Consider the following 22,244-nt stretch of genomic DNA (forward strand, 5'->3'; position numbering starts at 1 on the left):
CACAGGCAGACATCATTATGTCACACTGAATGTGTTTTGCAAGATCACACTTAACATGTGATGCTTGGAAATCTGGTGATTTTTGACTGTGGCAGATTTAAAAACTTGTAGCTTTTATTGAAGCTGAGGTAATTATTTTCCTAGAATATTCTATAGAAAAAAGAGAGCCCTCAAGTTTCTCAATCAAGTGGAATTACCAGGAATAGAGAGAGAGAGAGAGAGAGAGAGGGAGAGAGAGCGAGACTGACCCAAATAAGCAAGTGAATGCTAATGAACCTGGCACTACAATTCAATTTGGGTCAATTAATTTGCTGCCAAAATGGCCTGATGATTAGTCACTTGATGAAGGGGAGGAGGGAGAGAGGAAGAACCCACGAGGGAGGAATTTTGCTGGCAGGCCTCATCCACTTTCCGTGGCCTCTCTCTGCTCCTCCATTCACTTCTGCTCCACGTGACCTGCTGTTGACAAAAGTTCGTGTTGAAAGACACCCCTGTGCTCATTGGACGTGTGCCTAATTTGCTCTGGTCTTTGGAACCAATCAGGCGTCTACCCTCGGGACTTATGACGTAATGCTCGACCTGGGTTGTTTCTGGCTGCCTGCCAAGTGGTGGAGCATTGTTGCGTTGGAGCCTTCTGATTGGTCAGCAGGAACTGGAGTATTGCCATTTGTAGACATGAGTGAGGGATGAAAAATAATAACAAATGAACAAAAGCGAGGGGGGAGTGGGAGATAAGCAGGCAGTACACAGTTAAGATGAAGACTTTATCAAATGTTGAAACTCATTATCAGCAGTGGGACCTAGATAAGGGTAGTGTTGCGTTGTACAACCACAGATTCTGTGCTATAAAATTGCAAACCAACAAATGCTACAACCAAGAAAAAATGCTAAGAAGGGATGTTTAAGGCTTTTGCCTGGTGTGTGTGTGTGTGTGTGTGTGTGTGTGTGTGTGTGTGTGTGTGTGTGTGTGTGTGTGTGTGTGTGTGTGTGTGTGTGTGTGTGTGTGCACGCGCGCATGTTTGTGTGTTGCTGTTAATTAAAGCTCTGCTAAGGTGATATAAATTGAAACTAGCTTTGACAGGCTGTGAGTAATCGCAGCTTTAATGAATCACTGCTTTTGTGTAATGAGAGGCATCTGCCCCTGAGCAGGAGGGAGGTGCTGGTGCCCTGGGCTCCTCTGACTATTAGCTGTAGCCTTGTGGATCGGCCTCGCTGGGAAACCTTAAATCAGGTGAAGCCCTGAAGTGCTCCTTGAACTGGTTGCCTCTTTGATGGAGAATAAAAACAAGGAAGTATCGTCCTGGTTTTGCCTGTTTGGATCGTCATTCTTTCCGAGGATTTGGCATCACTTTGTGTTTGTTGTGTAATATTGATCGCTTCATTAGCCTTTCATTATTATTTCAGAAAAATGTAATTGGGTGGAATAAGCACGTTATCCAAGCATTTCCTTTTGTAAGTGTAAGGCATGACAAACGTTTTGGAGTCCAGTCCTCAGGAACTCGAAGCCAAGCCAGGTTTTTGTTGTGTTCCAACTTCTCATACAAGTGAACCAAGAAATGAATAACAGAAAAAGAACAAATGTATAGACTGGATTGGAAACTTGCTGTTCTATGCAGGTGTCACTGAACTTCTGACAGTTTTGTATAGAAGCGATTAATCTCAGCAGGGATTATTATTGGATCGTTATTGTGACCCAAAGTATTTTTTAAATTATTTTTTCTTTTCAAAATCATATTGTATGTTTCACCAGAAAACCTACAGAACACCTTGAACATTTCAGGTTTTGAACTAGCTAGTTGGCTCAGTTACACTTCCAAGGCTTGCATGTGGAGTTTGTGTTTCAGACTCAAATAATCGAGGGGTTGAATGTTCCTTGGCTGCAATCACGTGGGATCGTTTTCCTGAAATCTTAGATTGAACTCATAAAGACCTTAATTATTAGCTGATGAGATAACTACTTGAATCTCAGGGTTGGAAATGCACAAAGCTGTCAGTATAGCTTGATTTAGGTCCCGACACCCTCAGTAACAGCTGTTAGGCAGACATTGTTTGGGACAATCAGTCATATCCCATCAAGCATTTTACATCTATTACAGTTCTTCTGTGCTTGTTGGGATGAACTTTTTACCTAAGTGTCATCTCCTAACCTTTTGTTGGAGTTGATGAATGGTGCTGACGATGAGATTTGAAGTCAGCCTGAGAAGTTCCGTGTGGAGCTGTGATGTATTATGGACATGCTGTATTCATAACCTCCGAAAGGTTATTTAGACCATAATTAAATCACTGCCGTATCCACGGTGAACACGGAGGCAGGATGCTCTGTGCTGGTGATGTATGGCAAACAGCTGAGAGGAATTGGAGCATGCTCACGAGAAAAAATGGATGAGATTGTATATAATGTTTTTTTTTTTTCTTTTCTTTTCTTTTTTTTTTTTGGCAAACTCAAGTTAATTTATAATTCTCCGCTTTTAAGGGCAAAGAAGAACGTAAGCCACAGAAAAGGTGTATGAATGCATGCTTGACTCTGTGATTTTTATTTTTAATTAATAACTTTTTTGTGTGTGTCAGTCTGTGCCAGATCTTGCTTGCTTTGGTGTGTGTGCGCGCGCGGGCCTCTCACACATGTGCAGGCCTCGGGTTGGGGTTAGTATTTCTGCGTGCATCTCGGTTCATGTATATATTCCATCTCTTGGTGTTTAGCCGTGTGTGCGTGCCCGTGTGTATGTTGGAGCACGCACACGTGTGCACGTGTCCCTATACAAACCCCAACGCGGCGGAAGTAGAGCCGTGAGATGGTTATTTGGATGTATGCAGATGTGCAGGACGGAGTAGTCTGGTATACAGTAGCCTTTCATGCCCCTCTGCATCTCGGCTCTGGCCTTCACACCGGGGCTCTTTTTAAATGGTAATGCCTGTTTTTTTTCTATTTCTATTAGTGTTCCCCCACCCCCAGACCTCCGTATCCGGCATACTCATCCTCTCCTGAACAGCCAGGCGTTGTGTGAGGGCCAGCTCAGATAGCCCCCCGCCTCTGTAGTGTCACTTGTGCAGCATACTAACCCTTTCCATGTGCAAATAAGATATAATGATAAAAGATAGCGGCCAATGCTGTGTCTCACATGCACTGGTTCCTCTGTCAAAATAAAGAAATAATATATAAGTATATATACGTGTGTGTGTGTGTGTGTGTGTGTGTGTGTGTGTGTGTGTGTGTGTGTGTGTTGTGAGAGAGGGAGAGAAACGTAGATGTATTATCACATGGGGTTCTAAAGTTCCAAGAGTGTAGATCAGGTTTTTCTTTTAATTTCCTAATTTCATTGCTGCCATAGCAACAACAAATGCAAACAGATAAGTCTAAAACATTGTCCATTAGTAGTAAAATGCCTTGACACTGGAAATGACATATACCCTTAATCCTGATGGGCAGAACCAATCAGCCAGTGTGTACATATGTATTCCCACATGCTATATGTATATATAATGAACATATACATGTACAAATACGCCATATCCAATAGTGTGCAACTCTGACCAGGACCTGAGACTGAGTAACATGAATAGATCTGCAGAAAGATGTCACATCAGTGTCTAGCAGATACCCTTAAAGCATATATGAAGACCATTATAACATTAGAAGAGTACAATGTATGCTAAATGGAAAATATTTGTTAAATACAGTATTCTAGCAGCAGATGTTATTAAGCAATGTGGACTGGAAAAGAATGAGATTCAGTTTTATGTTAAATTCAGTGTTCTGACAATAGACCTTAGGAGATGTGAGGAAAATGCGAGGGAGTGCAATGGTGTCTGTTAACTGTGTGTGTGTGTGTGTGTGTGTGTGTGTGTGTGTGTGTGTGTGTGTGTGTGTGTGTGCACCCCGAGGCAGCATCAGGCCAGTCTCTGGGAATTGAGGAGTCTTAATGGCTTGCGGGAAGAAAGTCTGGCCATGAGTGCCCGATTGTTTTGTTACCTTTTCCCAGACAGGAGAGAAAAGAGTTTGTGTGAGGGTTGTGTGGGATCGTCCACAATGCTGGTGGGTTTGGGGGTTGCAGCATGTGCCGTAAATGTCCGTGATGGAGGGCAGCGGCGTCCCGACTGTATCGTGTGTCCTCGCTACTTGCTGCAGGATCTGAAGGTCTGAGACTACACGGGCAGTGATGAGGGTTTGAGTTGTGCTGGGCAATAAAGCGTTCTCGAAACAGGATCACGATAAAATCTCTGTCGATCACAGTAAGCTTTTCACATTTGTACTCAATTAAGAGAGATGTAACAGCCTCTCGCACAGTGGAAATAAATGCAGCGACAGCCAGACAGTCATTTTTGGCTTGCAGATGAAAGTACATACACATTTCCTACCTCACAGCATTGTTTGAGCTACCAGTGCAGAGGAGAGCTCTGAAAACTAGAAGAAAAGCAATGGAACCATCGAGTGGTGCAAAAGTGATCTCGCGATATCCTCCAGTGCTGAGGAATTTGGTGATGAAATGGTTATCATAATGTCAGTTACTTGGATACCTGAAAAGCAATGAAGCACAGATTAAGTGATCTGCAAAATGTTACTGACTGGTGCGAACCAAGACTGGAAACAACAAATCTTTTCCATCAGCTGAAATGATGCCATCCTGTTGACCACAACGACCTAGTCTAGTCTGTTAGTTGCTACACATTTGTCTCTGTGTCCTGGCTTGGCATCTCTGCTGATGAGACCCACCATGGTTGTGTCACCAGTAAACTTGATTCTGTGGTTCAAGTTGTGAATTGCTGCACAGTCGACCCTCAGCAGGGTGAACAACGGTGGGCTGAAAACTTAGCCCTGGGGAACCCCCCTGGTGCTGGTGTGGAGATGCTGCTCCACACTGGCTGACGTCTCCCCATTGGGAAGTATAGGATTAGTTTGCAGAGGGAGTGTTGGAGAATTCTCCAGATCCAGAACTGGAGGCACCAGAAAAATACTGCACAGAAGAAGTTTCCAAGTGTTTATTTACACTCTGGAATTGGCATTTGGCAATTTGAGTTGGTAAACATCAATTGCGGATAAATAATAGACTATTTATGCAGGAGAGACAAGTGGGAAAATTTCACCAGCAGATCAGTTGCACTTTGGTCATGCTGTGTTTGGGTCCTGTGTAAAAACTCCTCGTCTCCTCCCCAGGATCAGCTCCCCTGACAGCGGCCTCCACTCCGCTTCCGCTCCCGGAAGCACGGACCCCTTCAGCGAGGAGCCAAGTCGCAAGCTCTGGGATGAACTGGGTCAGATCGGCCTCCCTGACGACATCAACGTCCAGTCTTTATTCGACCCTACTGGTAAGAGTTGTTGTCAGGCATTGGTTGGGGTTGCCAAAGATGGTTTAAAGCAGAATTCGTTATGCAAAAGTCACATGACCAAAAATGTCACTGTTTACCATCTAAGTTACTGGGACCTTGGGGAGTTGGGTGAATCGCTTGGATTTGCACAATTTTGTGGAATGCTGCTTTAATGCCAGTGTGTTATTGATTTAAAGTGCTATTATCAATGATTAGATTAGATTAAATTAAAAAATCAGAGATTGTTTTGTTTTTAAATAAAAATCACATTCTTCTCTAAAAATCCCTTAGGAATTTGTTATAAGGAGACAAGCAGACATAACTCTCGCCTTACGCTTCCAATGAAAACATGCAAGCATAAACATTTCAACGGTGTGTGTTCATTTGCATGTGTACCTGTGTGTGTGTGTGTGTGTGTGTGTGTGTGTGTGTGTGTGTGTGTGTGTGTGTGTGTGTGTGTGTGTGTGTGTGTGTGTGTGTGTGTGTTTCCTCTCCCAGGTCAGTGCTGTGCACACCTACAGTGTGCTGCCTGGTCAGAAGGAGTATGTCGCGGGGAAGGCGGTCAAGCCCAGCTCTATGTGGACAAAGCCATAGACTCAGGGAGCACAGAGGTAAGAATGTCTTCATTAACCCGTCATTAACTCACGCAGCACCTCCAGCCATAAGGCCAAGCACACGGTGAGCAGTGCATGCTTATCGGCATAAAACGAAAAAATCTATATTCACACTATGCTGTGGGATGTTGAGATAAAACTATGATATAAATGAAATGACAAAATGGTTCAATTGGTTATTTTGGAGTACAGTATTTATCTTTCAGATGTGAACATTGTGATTCATTAAAACACCCACGGAAAATGTAACTCTCCAGTGGATTGTCTGAAACACACAGAAATATCAATATTGCAACAGTCTGTAGTTTAACAACCAACAAACAATACATTTGTGCTTTTATGTGAGGAAGTGCGTGTGTGCGTGCGTGTGTGCATGCGTGCGTGTGTGCAGTTCTAGCTAGCCTGAGCTCAGATCTTCAGCAGTTGATTTTGCTATGGGTAGGTGTGTTTTAATGGACTGGTTTGGATTCTATGCACTGATCCATGTTTGAATTGGCTGATTCTCTATAGATGTTGAGTCAGCCTTGATTTGTCCAAACAAATAAGAAAATTGTTGATTGCCTTCTACTCTGTGACTGTTTGAGAAGCATCTCCACTCAACGCTTCAACATGAGAACAGATAATCTCAGTGTTCCACTAATGCCGTGCTACAATAACAATTTCAAGCTACAAGCTTTCAGCTGTAGTTTTTTTCATATGTGTGCTGATGCTAATAGTTTACAAGGCAAAGACCAGTGTACCCAGCCCTGATTAAGTATTCAGAGAGAATCATGAAAGGGGTTATTATTGGCAGCGAGAGAGAAACAGGGAATAGAGAGAAATGGAGGGGGGGGGGGGGGGGGGGGGGGTTTAGAGGGCTAGGGGGATGGGCAGGTCCCCTGGTTCTTAAAATATTTTCTAATTAGGTTTTGAGTAGTTTGGTGCAGCCGTTGCGATCTCTCTAGTGAAGCATCCACTAATTAACACAGTATGATGTGTCAGACACGGGCGCACGGGGAGTTGTGTGGGGTTGGGGGCGCTGTTAGTGTTTAGTGGGGGAGGGGGGTGTTTGTAGGGGGGCACATTAGGGGTAATTAATTGTTTTTATTTCTGCTAATTTTCATCACCTCTGGGACCTGATGTCGTCGTTATCAAGACGTGGGTTTCTGTGTGTGTCTGAGATACTGTTCTAGCTACCGCAGAAAAGCGCCAAAGCCCCGAACGCAGTGAAGCTCCTCAGCTTTTGTGCAAACAAGGAGGTGATTGTGTTGCCAGACATCCTTTCCCTGAGCTAAAGATGACGCTGATATTTCAGTGCACAGCGAGACGTTCGTTGTGTCCTGTTGGGTCTGTGCTCCAGCTGCGACAGGAAGCCGTATTGTGTAAGCAGAGGCGTTTATTGGTGGAATGAGATTATTTGAAGAATGAATGAGTAGAACCTTTCCCTGGTCCATCACGGCCAGAACCAAGCAGGCTTTTCCTTTTATGTCATGCTTATGTAATTGCTGATGGAGCTTCTGTCGTTGAGTTGCTCTGAGGATGTTTTTGGTCAGTGCTGTGTTGGTGCCTCTGTTTCCTTTAAAGGGCTGTGTTAGGTGTGTAAAGGGGAGGTGCTAAACTGAGGACACACCAACATGTACTGTATTCTGTATGGTCCTGTTGCATGCGTTGTGCGTGTGTGTGTGTGTGTGCGCGCAGACCCATTTGAGATGGATGCTGTTCAGCTAAAGGTTGTCCCTGGCAGAGAGGCTCGGTGAGCTGTGAAATGGAAAGGTCACGGAGCTCAGGGTGGGATTCTCCTCCCCTGCGCGGAGCACACGCTGCCGAACCCCTCGCCAGATCATGTTCCTCTAATTGCATTTGCACCCCTAATCTGCTAAACTATTGGCAGATTGCTCATTTAGCTTTCAGACGAAATGTCAGGGGTGTGTGTGTGTGTGTGTGTGTGTGTGTGTGTGTGCGCGTATGTCTGCGCATGTGCGTGTGTTGCACATTTGTGTGGGATGTGGTAGTTATCTAGTGACCCTTGTTAAGAAACCAAGAGAAGACACATGATGCCAGCTCTCCTCTCTGTCTCCCCCTCACTCTCTTTCCTGTCTTCTGTCCTCTCTTCTCTCTCTCTCTCCCCCTCACTCTTTCACATCTTTCACCCTCTTCTTGCCCCCCCAACTCTCACTCACTTTAATGCTTCATCTCTGTCTTGTCTGCGCTATGATGGTTCCCCTTCAGATTCATGTAAAAGATCTTTTGGAAATCCTCATAAATACTGCAGACGGTACTATCAGAGAACAACCTTCTTCTTTGCTAGCATAGAACCTTTTATGCCCATGTAGCTCTGTAACTGCTTTTTATGACCTTCAGAGTGTAGCTTTGAGCATTCAGATACATATGAATACCTTGCGTAGCTGTTGGGATTTGGGTCGGAACCAAACCTCATAGAGCAGTGCATCTCCAGAAGGTCGACTAGGTAGATGAAGTCTTTGAAAGCCGACCCCAGGATAGCTGCCTGCTGTCACTGCTGGCATAGCCTCTGATGCACAGGTCACCACTCTGGGGTTGCCCTTACACTCAGATCTCTGGAGAACTACCCATACTGACGCTTTACCTCTATATGCAGGATAAGCTGAACTTGGCTTCTTCAGTCGCGACGACTTCTAGGCTGCAGGCGGAGTAGTTTGCAGGGTCAGACGAGTTTGGAAAGGCGGGGTGGTTTTGTGCTTTTGTGCCTGAAGGAGGACTGTCCTTCCAGTGTTACCAGATTGGTTGATTTATTGATTGGCGGAGCGCGGTGACAGGAACACGGGGAGTAGCGTTCTCACCCCCTCCCGTGCTTCCAGAATTAGCTGGACTCTGTGGCTTGATCTCCTCAGACAACCAGCCTCCGTAATGCCGGAAAAAAATAATAGCCTTTTCTGCATGCTCACCTACATTATTTATAGGCCCTTTCACAATTGCCTAATATATTAGCTAATAGTCATCTGTATTAGCTTGCTTTGCCATTGGTCCTTAGAAACCCAAGTACACAGCATTCCGTCCTGCGTTTCAGACAGCCGCGCTGTTTCACGGCTGCCACTGCCGTCCGAGGGCCCACTCAGTGAGGCAGGAAGGTAGTCCTGCCTCGCCTGTCTGTACAGGGGGCAGTGGAACCGGGCCTCGGGCAGCCCCCAAGTGCCCTGTGCCTGGGTGACAGCCTCTTGATGCTCGGTGTTGAAAGGTGTTTGCAGATAGTTGAGTTTGGGGTCATGGGCCAGTGCTCCTCACAGCCGTGAGGGACAGACACGGCTGCTGACTTAAGATGTCTTTTAGCTCACGGCCTGGTGCTTACAGATGTCTTTAGTTCAAAGCCCAGTGCTTCTGAGGCCTCCCGCACTCATCCAGTATTAAAAGACGCCTTTACGCTCTGATATGTGCACAAGGGAAAATCTCAGTGTGGGTGGAGAATGGTTGGACTGATGCTGGTTTACTGGTATAATGTCTGTCTCTGGTCATATATATGGTGCCTAATTTATTAATATCATCCATACAGATTTAAAATAGTTAAAATAGTGAAAATTCAAAATGATAGCACTTTTGTCTATTTGTCAATCCATGTTCTGATTTTTTGCTGTGGTATCATTATAGTGCAGGTGGGAGAAAATATTAGCAGGTAATATTGTGGCATATCGTCAGACAGGTGTTGGGTTATGGGAGAAGAATGCATTAGGCCTTAAGTCTGGAAACAGCTCTTCATGTGAGAGCTCACCCTCGAGACCCCTGTGCTGTTCCCAGACGTGTGAACTGTTTGGCTGTGCTGTGAGGCAGCTGCTACCATATGGGGAGATTATTCCCTCTTCAGTTATTGCAAATAATAATAATCAAATAATTTGTTACAATAACTTGTTTACATAAGGATTCCAAGCGACTACAGGGTAAGGGCAGTTTCCAGTCAGTAAACTAGCTGACTAGATACATAGACGACTTTTTGTTGACATTGCGTTTATTTGCAGTTGTTTATATAGAATCAATCCAGTGACGTAAACCGAATCTATAAGTTAAACCAGTCGGGTCAAAGCTTATGTTTAAGATGGCCCTTTGTAATTGGCACTTCACTGTTTGCCTTGTCAGAATGAATAATGTTGACCTGTTTTGTAATTCACTCCGTGTGTGTGTGTGTGTGTGTGTCTGTGTGTGTGTCTGTGTGTGTGTGTCTGTGTGTGTGTGTCTGTGTGTGTGTGTCTGTGTGTGTGTGTCTGTGTGTGTGTGTCTGTGTGGGGGTGCGGGTGCGGGTGCGCGCGTGTGTGGTGCGTGCGTGCGTGCGTGCGTGCGTGTGTGTGTGTGTGCGCGCGTGTGCGGTAGTATTGTGCGTATTGTAAGCGTCTAGGAGCCTCCATTAGGTGTTGTGAGGAGGCGTGTGTGCGCTCCTATCACTACCCCTGTGCTGCTGCTGCCGGGGCTCTCCAGGACGCCAAGAGACACACCCTGCTGTGCCCGGACCACGCCCCACTTGCCCTCGCACGCTGTGAGTCTCTCGTCTCGCTGGCCCTCCTGCTTGTTGTCTGGCCGTCTGCCAGTATTTATCTGTTCTTTCTTTCTTTGCTTCTTTCTGTCTCTCACAAACAAAAAGCTTTTCTGTGATGATTACTGTCATTGGATTGATACCATTCTGCTCTTATTGAACGAGCGTTTTTGCAAAAAGTGTTGGCCAGTGTTCGTTGAGTACATTTGCTTCATCTTCAAGATTTTTTGTTTTTTTGTAGTTTTTGTGTAATTGTGTATTGTGTTGTGTACTCTCTAATAAAGTTAAGCTTTAAAATGGATTCTTGTTTGAAAGTGTATATTTGCGACAGCTTATGTGAAGGTTTCCTTCTTTCTCCCTCATGCTTGTTATCCCCCCCCCCCCCGGCTAAAGGCGAGGTCAACTGTATGGTGTGTGACAGTCCAGGGGACTTGCAGGACCAGCTCTTCTGCTCCACATGTGGTCAGCACTACCACGGCTTCAGCACTACCACGGCTCCTGTCTGGATGTGGTGGTCACCCCTCTGAAACGGGCAGGCTGGCAGTGTCCCGACTGCAAGGTCTGCCTGATATGCAGGTCAGCGCATCCGCTTTGCCATCACACGCAGGTTCTCCAAACCCCTGCCTCTCATGAGGGCGTCCATGCTTCATTGTTGAATTCACTATACGGAAGACGTGTACCTAAGGATTATTTTGCCATCTGTTTCATCTAATACATTGTGTTTGTTGGATTGTTTGTGTGGCTTTTGTAAACCGTATGGTGTCATTTGTAATCTGCAAACGCACGTCTCTTTTCCCCCCTAATTTCCCTGTGATATAGACTTTTTTTCTTCGTCCTCGCGTATGAGTGTGTGTGTGTTTGTGTGTATTCCTATATCCCTGAGCTTGCGCACGTGTGTGGGTGTGTGTTTTTAGCTATAAGCAGGGAAGGAAGGAATGGGGGAGAGAAAAAAGAAGAGATGACAGGATGTGCGGTTGGTGGGTTCTGGGCGACGGAAGGGAATATTTTCTGAAGATACGCTCTGACACATTTTTGAATGGTAGACAGGAGATTAGCAGAACCTTTTTGCAAAGGGATAGAAATAAGAGCTAGCATTGCAGTTAACCAACTTGTCTTGATCGTCTGGGGGTTTTTTTTCTTCCATTCTCCTGAGCCCTCACCAGTCTTTGGTTTTTGTACAGTACTGCCATTGCAATGAAGGAGGGTGTGCTTAGAATCAGAGGGGGAGGGGCCCTGGTTTAAGAGCTGAGGAGGAAGGGCCCTAGTTTAAGAGCTGAGGAGGAAAGGGGCCCTGGTTTAAGAGCTGAGGGGGGAGGGGCCCTGGTTTAAGAGCTTAGGGGGAGGGGCCCTGGTTTAAGAGCTGAGGAGGAAAGGGGCCCTGGTTTAAGAGCTGAGGGGGGAGGGGCCCTGGTTTAAGAGCTGAGGGGGGAGGGGCCCTGGTTTAAGAGCTGAGGGGGGAGGGGCCCTGGTTTAAGAGCTGAGGGGGAGGGGCCCTGCTTTAAGAGCTGAGGAGGAAAGGGGGCCTGCTTTAAGAGCTGACGGTGGAAGGGGCCCTGGTTTAATAGCTGAGGGGGGAGGGGTCCTGGTTTAAGAGCTTAGGGGGAAGGGGCCCTAGTTTAAGAGCTGAGGAGGAAAGGGGGCCTGCTTTAAGAGCTGACGGTGGAAGGGGCCCTGGTTTAATAGCTGAGGGGGGAGGGGCCCTGGTTTAATAGCTGAGGGGGGAGGGGCCCTGGTTTAAGAGCTTAGGGGGAAGGGGCCCTGGTTTAAGAGCTTAGGGGGAAGGGCCCTGGTTTAAGAGCTTAGGGGGGGGGGGGGGGGGGGCTGGTTTAAGAGCTTAGGGGGGAGGGGCCCTGGTTTAAGAGCTTAGGGGGGAGGGGCCCTGGTTTAAGAGCTTAGGGGGAAGGGGCCCTGGTTTAAGAGCTTAGGGGGAGGGGCCCTGGTTTAAGAGCTTAGGGGGGAGGGGCCCTGGTTTAAGAGCTGAGGGGGAGGGGCCCTGGTTTAAGAGCTGAGGGGGAGGGGCACTGGTTTAAGAGCTGAGGGGGAGTGGCCCTGTTTTAAGAGCTCTCCTTATCTATGAAGATCACATGACATTCATTTAGTGTAGATTGACATTTGATTAAAGAATGCATGCCTGGAATTTGCCATCTCTCCACTCTTCACACTCCATCCATGTACCCCCCCCCCCCCCCCCCCCCCCCCCCACACACACACACACACACACACACACACACACACACACACACACACACAATCTCCTGCTCCAGTAAATCTCACTGTTCGATACAGACATACTTGTAGTGCCCTCTCCACTCCCTGCTGGGATTTATCACCTACACAGGTCTGGAGTCAGGAACCCAGCTGTTGCTGTGGCGTTGCTCGTGTGCGGGGTTTAATGGTGCGTTTGCCTGGCTTCCTCAACGCGCTCGTCCCTGAGTTTTAATGAAACCGTCGTGCCGAGTGTGCAGACAGAGATCCCTGGGTGGAGTGTGATGGCTAATTCAGTTAGACAAATGGCAAAATGCTGTTGCCTGACATGATTAAACTAGAAAACTGATTTCTGTTAATCCAGCATGGCTGCCCCTTCTTTGTTTGATGCTGGGGTGTGTATGTATGCGTCTGTGTGTGTCTGAAACTTTTTACTTCCTCCTGCTGTTGTTTTTGAGTGCATGCGCACGGTTATGTAATTAACTACATTTTTTTAAAATGTTTTTCAGTTTGTTTTTCATTTTGCTTTTTGCCTTTGTTCAGAAACCCTGGGGATGACTGCAAGATGCTGGTGTGTGACTTGTGTGATAAGGGCTACCACACCTTCTGCCTGCAGCCCGTAATGGACTCCATCCCCACTAACGGTTGGAGGTGTAAGGTAAGGAGCAAGCTGATCTACCCAGACCACACCCCCTCTCCCCTGTTTGGGGCTCGGGCTGGGGGTAATGCAGGGTGACTGGTTCTCTTGCCTCTCCGGCACCCCTCCCCTCCCCTCTGTTATACGCTTGACGTCCCAGTGCTGTTTTTAGTCAGCAGTGCATGATAACTTTTGTGCTTTAGTTCCTTTTTGTTTGAGTTCTCCAGCAGAGCACAGGGGAGAGAGGGAGGGAGGTGGAGAGAGACAGAGATGGATAGAGATGGAGGGGTAGGGGGGAAGGAGATGGAGGGGGAGGGGAGGGATGGAGACGCAGAGAGGGAGGTGTGGATGTTTGCTGGTGGTTGTTTGCAGGCCATTTAGGCTGTTTGGATGTGTGTTGCTTTATTGTTTTGGCTATGATGGCGTATGGATTCAGTGCTCTGGAACTGTGGGTATGGAGCATGGATTCAGCGCTGTGGGACTGTGGGTATGGAGTATGGATTCAGTGCTCTGGAACTGTGGGTATGGAGCATGGATTCAGCGCTGTGGGACTGTGGGTATATAGTATGGATTCAGTGCTCTGGAACTGTGGGTATGGAGCATGGATTCAGCGCTGTGGGACTGTGGGTATGGAGTATGGATTCAGTGCTGTGGGACTGTGGGTATGGAGTATGGATTCAGTGCTGTGGGACTGTGGGTATGGAGTATGGATTCAGTGCTGTGGGACTGTGGGTATGGAGTATGGATTCAGTGCTGTGGGACTGTGGGTATGGAGTATGGATTCAGTGCTGTGGGACTGTGGGTATGGAGTATGGATTCAGTGCTGTGGGACTGTGGGTATGGAGTATGGATTCAGTGCTGTGGGACTGTGGGTATGGAGTATGGATTCAGTACTGTGGGTATGGAGTATGGATTCAGTGCTCTGGGAGGATGTGTATGGAGTATGGATTCAGTGCTCTGGGAGGATGTGTATGGAGTATGGATTCAGTGCTCTGGGAGGATGTGTACGGAGTATGAATTCAGTACTGTGGGTATGGAGTATGGATTCAGTGCTGTGGGACTGTGGGTATGGAGTATGGATTCAATGCTGTGGGACTGTGGGTATGGAGTATGGATTCAGTGCTGTGGGACTGTGGGTATGGAGTATGGATTCAGTGCTGTGGGACTGTGGGTATGGAGTATGGATTCAGTGCTGTGGGACTGTGGGTATGGATTCAGTGCTGTGGGACTGTAGATATGGAGTATGGATTCAGTGCTCTGGGAGGATGTGTATGGAGTATGGATTCAGCGCTGTGGGACTGTGGGTATGGAGTATGGTTTCAGCGCTGTGGGACTGTGGGTATGGAGTATGGATTCAGCGCTGTGGGACTGTGGATATGGAGTATGGATTCGGATTGTGTGCTGTGGGAGAATCCCTGATCCTTCAACTCTCAGCAGACATTCCCTTTCCTGCTTGATGAGACGATGATGATGATCCCATCAGCCTCATTAAGGAGAATGGATCAGAACGTCTGCCAGACGCTGAGCGCTGGGCTCAGAGGGCCTGGTCTGAGGGGGAGGGGTGGAAGGGCACCGCCAGACTGTTTTGATTCCAGGCTCTGATTAGCAGCTGTCAGCCAGCGTTTCCTGTAACGAATCTCCTCCCTGGTGCAGCGCTGTGCTGAAGAAACACCCACCGCTGCCCAGGCAAATTGAGTTATCTGGGTCGTTAACAGCTCACAGACCCCCTCAGTCATCTCTGCCTGACGTTTGGGAGGGGTATGGTCCTGGAGCTCAGGCTATCTCTTCTATTCACTCCTGCATGCTGTCTCTCTCACTCTCGCCTGCTTCCTCTCACTTGTGCTTGCCTGGCTCTCTCTCTCTCTCTCTCTCTCTCTCTCTCTCTCTCTCTCTCTCTCTCTCTCATTTTCTTTCTTGCTGTCTCTCCATCTGCCTCTCTCTCTCTCCCTGTGTCTTTCCCCCAGTCCTCCTTCTGGAGACTGGTGATAGAATTCAGCTCCAGTGACTGCTGGAGTGTCTCCAGGCCTCTGTCTCTCACCTCTCTGAGGCTGTTGGTGGAAATCGGGCCAGCCAAGTTGGTCTGAGCCCGTTCATCAGAACCCACCTCGTTGGATTCGATCCTTATACGCTTGATGATCATGAATAATGAGGATTATGTGGGGACATAATTATAGCATGATTAAATCACAATTGTGTTTGCGTTTTCCGTAAGCTGTTTGTTTGGTGACGTGTGCTTTGTGAAGGTAGTGATGCTCATTTTTATGCAGTACTTGTGCTTCCACTCATTTAAAAATGACCCATTTTCGTGTTCTGTCTGTGTCAACAACGTCACAATTAGGCAACTTCAGACTCAATAGAGTCGCTGTCCACCCATTACTGAATAACCTAGAACCAAATCTACTGTGTGTGTGCGTGTGTGTGTGTGTGTGTGTGTGTGTGTGTGTGTGTGTGCGTGTGTGTGTGTGTGTGTGTGTGTGTAATTGCAGAATTGTCGCACGTGTGCTCAATGTGGTGCCCGAAGTACTGGCCAGTGGTCTTCCAGCAGCGTGCTGTGTGAGTGTTGCCAGCAGCACCAGGACCACACCCTCTCCTGCCACGTGTGTGGGAGGGGCCAGGACCCCGACGCGCCGAAGGACACACTCGCTTGCAAAACCTGCAAGAGGTAAGACCTACGCCTGTGAGTGTTTCAGATTCTTAAGCTATGAAATGATGCCATTCTAGGGTATTTTTGTTATTGAAATAAAATGAAATATTCTTTACAAAGATGTTGATTGACTGTAATTCCTCTTATAGAAATGAATAGTTTAATCTTTCAGAGTACTTGTAAACACCATTATCTGTGATAATGGAACTGCAGTAACGCTGACGAGACGTGCATGTTGAGGTTAAGAATTTCCACTCAAGTGTGCGAAGGCCATCTTTGGTGTGTTGTTCAGATTTCAAAAGGCAATTAGAATAAGTTGTTGAGACATGAGACGTCTGTGTAATTTGTGAGGCAAATGGATTTGATCATCTGTCTCTGACTGTTCAGCGGGGGGTCAGATGTAATCAGACCCCTGCGCTGTAGATGGGGAATTGAATGTGGGAGGCCTGGTCTGATTACGTGTGCAATAAGGGGGGCAGTTAGTTGTCGGGGGGGTGGGTGAGTGAGGGGATTGCCATGACGACCTTTCGACCCGCCTCATGCATGAGTGAGTTAAGCCTAATCGGCTCTCTGTCCTTTGTGACCGATGCTTCAGGGTCAAAGGTTGCTGAGTTTTGTTAGCTGGGGCTGATTGGCGGGGGTTGATGTGGTCATAGTTCATGCTGTAGCTCTCCTGGTGTGAGAGGCTGCCTAAGATATTTGATGGCAGGAATTGTGAAATTACTTACTGTGCTAATTAGCCACTGTCCCTTCAGTATGTTTTGATATGCTAACTATGCCTTCTCATTTTTACTTGGTTGCCCACTGACTGCTCTTTTCAGAAAATATATCGAACTCATTAATCACAATCCTGTCTGGCTGTTGCTTCACTATCGACTAACCCAAATCCTGATCTAGTGAAGTATGGAGCCACCCTAGGGATAGAGGCAGCAAGAGACCAGCAGCACAGCACGCAGCGCTACAAAGATAGAAAGGGTGACGAGGCAGCGAGATGTTCACTGACTGAATGCAAGGGCAGCAGACAGACACAGAGGGTGTGCGGTGCCAGCCCAGTGAACGCCCAGGCTCCCCGAGGCGTCCCTGCAGGGGCTTGTGGGTAAGGGCTCATCAGGAGAGGGCTAGGCCCAGCTGTGAGAGATCCATCCAGGCCACATATGTTCTGCAACTCCTCATAGCAAGATCTCGCTCAGAGAAGCAGAGAGGGGGTAGGGCCACCTCGGCACGGTAGGCCACCTAATGGCACCTTCTCCCAATCTCCACGGAGCAGCCAGCCAAATGTTTTCAGAAGGGTTGAGGACGTGGACGATTGGAGCGGGAGCTGACGCTGGGGTTTGTGTTCCTCCTCCCCAGATGGGTTCACGCGGAGTGCGAGAGACGAGAGGACGGCGACCCTGGAGCGCCGGCGCCAGACGGCTACACCTGCGGCACCTGTGCGGAGGCGGACGGAGCGGGGCGCGGCCCGGACGTCCTCTGCCCCGAAGGACCCAACGGTGAGTGTGTGGAGGCTGTCCGTCGTTTTCCGGAGTTCTGCGCTTGTCGAGTCTGCCGTGAGGGAGATGCTGTCGGGTGACCGTTTCTGTAAGAGCAGACGCAGATTTAGCTGTATTTCTGGCTCGGCTGTACCGGACCCTGGCTGTCGAAAGCCGACTGAAGTGTCGCAGTTTGATCCAGGAATCATAAGGTCTTTGGAAGACAAGGCTCAGCTGTGGTTAAGTGTTTTTGGATTAAGATGTTGAAATAGCATTCATTACTGTTTTATTACCACCAGGCTCTGAGGTCTTTTTGAATGAGATCTTCTTTTCAGCTGCTCAGTATTCTGACAGGGACCCTTAGCTGGTGCTAGCGTGGGAGAGAATGGTGTTAACCGCTCGACAGCACAGGCACGTCGCCGCGCTCCAGGCTCTGGGATTGAGAGTGACAGAGATGTAATGCGCTGGCCTCTCTCCTGTCACCACTGTAATTACAGTGTCTTTGTCGGTTCAGCAGAGGTCTGTGTGTGTGTGTGTGTGTGTGTGTGTGTGTGTGTGTGTGTGTGTGTGTGTGTGTGTGTGTGTGTGTGTGTGTGTGTGTGAGAGAAGGTAGATAGAGTGCCTGCTGTTGTTTTGTTGTTGCATGACGTGCATGCTTGGTCACCACTGTAACGCGTGTGTGTGTTAAGGAATGACTTTGGGGAAAATAATGGTGTGGCCTGCTGTCGTTTATACCCTCTGCCATCTAATCTGTGGGGTTTTTTTTAAGACGTTACTGTCGTGCTGTAAAAAGGGGGAGTGCTGGTTTCTCGTGTAGCGGCACAGGTGATGTTTAAGCACTGACTGGCTTTGTACCATGTCACATAACTGGGGAATTGAAAACATTTTTCGGAACGATTCAGAAACTTCATTGTATGCCATGTTTTGATGTAGTGGATAAGTTCCCATTTGTGTGGGTTTTCAGATTCTGACTCGCTGGTTTGGGCCCTTCTCCTCAGAAGCCAGTGTCAAGTTGTCTGTGCAGCACTGTAAACGGTTATTAATGTAGCCTGTGTTTTGTCATTTTGACGATGGTTTTGTCTGAAGTGACAGGAAGAGGAAACTGGGCCGTAGTGCCTTGCTGTTACGGTGGAAGTCGCCACAGGCAAATGAACGTATTTACATTGTACTCCTGTGCTGCCTGGTGGTTGCCCTCACCCTCGGCCTCACTTACTCCGGTATACACAGACATACATACACAAGGAGCTCTGACCACCACTTAAGTTTTTGAAGGTCTGTAAATGAAAGCCCAAGGACATGAATGCTGTTGCCGTGGCAGCAATGTTGTCGTCGAGCCCCTTACTTGACAGTATTTGTAGAGTTTTTCAACTATTTATGGCAGTTTAATAGGAGAGTTTTTTTAAAGAAGTGTATTAGTCACTGGATGTGAAATTATCAAGAGTCCTGACCTTGAATGAAATTTGATGGGTGATCGTGATGTTCCGTTGGTGCTTAAAGGTTCCAAAGGAGGTTTACAAAGACTTAACAAAGGTTGAAGGAGAAAACCTTCCTCCTTGGTCCATCAGTTGTAGGAGTGGTTCTGGGCTCTAGCTGTGGTTCCTGATTCTCTCTGGATGATGCCGTGCTGAGGGACCATCAATTACTGGTTTCCTGTACTCGTAGATTTGCAGGCCCAGCTGGTGACCTGTTCTCAAACCCCAGAACACTAAAAGTGAATATTATTTTCTTTGCAGCCATTACCGGACCTAATGAAAACTTGCCCTTCCTCATGACTGGTGGCAAGGAGATGAATGGCAGTGCAGATTCAAACCCCAGTCAGTTCCTATGACCAGTGTGAATGTGTGTTTGTGCACAGGGAGGGGGGAGGGGTGGCTGTGCTGGCATGAGTGGGTGAAGCCAGTGAAGCCCCTTTTGTGAGGCTCACTCTGCCACAGGCGATATTCTGGGTAGCAGCCAGCAGCTCGAGGAGGAAGCAGCCCTTCGATTCCTCTCTCCCCTAACCCCCGAGAAGATGAGTCAAGACTCCCACCTGTTTTATCCAACCCCCACTCCCAGTCACACACACACACACACACACACACAAAAATAATAAACATGCATTCTCAAACATACAAGTTCACACACACACGCGCGCGCACAAACACACATGACGATACACACACACACACACACACACACACGCACACACACAGGCGTACTCTTTTACTGAAAGGTGAAGCTAAACCTGGGTCTCAGGTGTACACTGTGGTTATATGATCTGTCATGGGAAATTCCCAGAGGTGCTGTTAAAGGATGCCCTACTGGTTGCTTTCAGATGACTGGTGTCGTCAGGGAATCATACCGAGACACCTGAATAGAAAACACACACACACACACACACACACACACACACACACACACACACAATGCAGTATTGATGGGCTTTGCTGATATTGTAAATAGTCCATTGGTCAAAGCGCTCCTCTCTGCTGGTGTGGAGTCTCATGGTGCTACGATTGCCCATGTGGAAGGTGGGAAACACGGAGCCGCAGCAAAGGCTGTGTTTTGTCCCTGTGTGTGTGTGTGTGTGTGTGTGTGTGTGTGTGTGTGTGTGTGTGTGTGTGTGTGTGTGTGTGTGTGTGTGTGTGTGTGTGTGTGTGTGTGTGTGTGTGTGTGAACGTGCGTAGGGCTTCTCCGCGCTCTAGCCCGCGTTCCTGCCTCCCACCCATGTTGGTCTGTCAGGGTTCGTCTACATGCAGCAGCCCTGCACGTGGGCGGCGGCTCAGACGAACAGGTGAACATCGATTGGTGGAGCTGGGAGGCGCCTGGGCCCCACGCGCTCACACCCAATGGGAGAGGATGCAGTTTCACAGCTGACCCGAGAACCGGCGCTCTGTCACCACTACGCTCTAATGTGAGCTAATGGCCGTTTGAAGCACTTTGGCGTGTCCCCCGGTGTGTGTGTGTGTGTGTGGGGGGGGTCGGAGGACAGCTGAGCCCAGCGAAACAGGTCCCCCCCCAGGCCCAGCTGCCTGGCCACACTGCTGCTGCTCTGCCCATTCAGCTGTTTTATAGACTCCAATTTAAGGTTAAACGAGGAGGGATTAAAAGGAGCAATTTGCTGCTGTGCACACGTGTTGGGGGCGTGTGTGTCTATGCATGTATTTGTGTGTGTGTGTGTGTGTGTGTGTGTGTGTGTGTGTGTGTGTGTGTGTCACTCTTGTCTCTATGTCTCTCCTTACCCCTGTCTCTGTCTCCTGGTCTGCGTCCTGACCCCAGCAGCCCCAGGGCTCTCTGAACTCTGCGTGGTAACAGGGCCACTCTCCTCTCTCCTCGCCTGTTTGTTTTCTTGCTCTGCTGCTCTAGAGCTGCATGTCCCTGCCAGCAACACAGCTCTTTCTCTCTCTCTCTCTTCCTCCCCCCTCTGCCCTCTCTCTCCTCTACTCTCTCACCCCTCCCTCTCTCTCTCTCTCTCTCTCTCTCTCTCTCTCTCTCCTCTACTCTCACCCCTCTCTCTCTCTCTCTCTCTCTCTCTTCCTCCCCCCTCTGCCCTCTCTCTCCTCTACTCTCACCCCTCCCTCTCTCTCTCTCTCTCTCCTCTACTCTCTCACCTCTCACTCTCTCTCCTCTACTCTCTCACCCCTCCCTCTCTCTCTCTCTCTCTCCTCTACTCTCTCACTCTCTCTCCTCTACTCTCTCACCTCTCTCTCTCTCTCTCTCTCTCTCTCTCTCTCCTCTACTCTCACCCCTCCCTCCCTCTCTCTCTCTCTCTCTCTCTCTCTCTCTCTCCACCATCTCTCCCCTCTCTCCCCCCTTCCCCCCTCTTGCCCTCTTGCACTCATGCTTTTGCTTTCCCTTTTTTATGTTCCCCCTTTCTCTTTCTCCTCTCTCTGGTTGCTCTACTTCTCTCTTTCAGGTCCCTGTAATGATTTGTCATCAAATACTCACTGTTTTATAATCTTGGGGATTTGTGTGGTGTTTAAATTAAAGGACTGTGTTCGTCACTCAGGATGAAACCTCTGCAGTGTTTTTATGATTTGCAACTGGTCAGATCTTTATCGTCTTGTGGGCAGGTGCAACCCCTTGCTTTGGTTCTAACTGGGCTCAGGAATAGATCACATCTTGTTTCTCCGTTTTTTTTATATATACATCACATTGAAAACAGTTTTAAATTCTGTTTGATTAGTCTAGTCATGTTTGAGTTTACTGTGTACAGCTCTTTTTAAATTGTAATATTTCATCCCCCCAGCTGAAATTGACTGTGTACGCCTGTGTACGCCTGTGTGTGTGTGTGTGTGTGTGTGTGTGTGTGTGTGTGTGAGATTGCATGCCTATGTGTATACACATGTGGGGTGTGTGTGTGTGTGTGTGGGGGGGGGGGGGGGGGGGGGGGGGGGGGGGGGGGGGTGGCGGGGGGGGGGCGGGGGGGGTTGATGTGCAGTAGGTTCTTCCGGCTGGGTTATAAATAGCTGGCAGCAGAGAGCTGGCAGGGCTTTCATCCCCCACTGCACCGCTCTGCAAGCAGAGAGGAAATGTGGCCACATTTCCCCAACTATAGCACCAACACCAGCCTACGTTGGCACCAACACCAGCCTTCACAAGTACATTAGCACCAACACCAGCCTTCACTAGTACATTAGCACCAACACGATCCTTCACTAGTACATTAGCACCAACACGATCCTTCACTAGTACATTAGCACCAACACGATCCTTCACTAGTACATTAGCACCAACACCAGCCTTCACTAGTACATTAGCACCAACACCAGCCTTCACTAGTACATTAGCACCAACACCAGCCTTCACTAGTACATTAGCACCAACACCAGCCTTCACTAGTACATTAGCACCAACACCAGCCTTCACTAGTACATTAGCACCAACACCAGCCTTCACTAGTACATTAGCACCAACA

At 48.1% G+C, this 22,244-nt stretch overlaps 1 protein-coding gene across 1 annotated transcript in view; it reads left to right on the top strand.

The window, feature by feature from the left end:
* Positions 1-22,244, top strand: part of kmt2ca (lysine (K)-specific methyltransferase 2Ca) — a 112,707-nt gene that overhangs the window by 35,411 nt on the left and 55,052 nt on the right. The window contains 8 exon segments of the mRNA XM_076971258.1: positions 5,153-5,304; positions 5,803-5,915; positions 10,233-10,406; positions 10,791-10,856; positions 10,859-10,968; positions 13,141-13,255; positions 15,721-15,896; positions 17,229-17,368. Coding sequence (XP_076827373.1) covers positions 5,153-5,304; positions 5,803-5,915; positions 10,233-10,406; positions 10,791-10,856; positions 10,859-10,968; positions 13,141-13,255; positions 15,721-15,896; positions 17,229-17,368 — 1,046 coding nt within the window.

The sequence above is a fragment of the Brachyhypopomus gauderio genome, chromosome 13 (assembly GCF_052324685.1).
Source record: "Brachyhypopomus gauderio isolate BG-103 chromosome 13, BGAUD_0.2, whole genome shotgun sequence".
Taxonomy (NCBI): domain Eukaryota; kingdom Metazoa; phylum Chordata; class Actinopteri; order Gymnotiformes; family Hypopomidae; genus Brachyhypopomus; species Brachyhypopomus gauderio.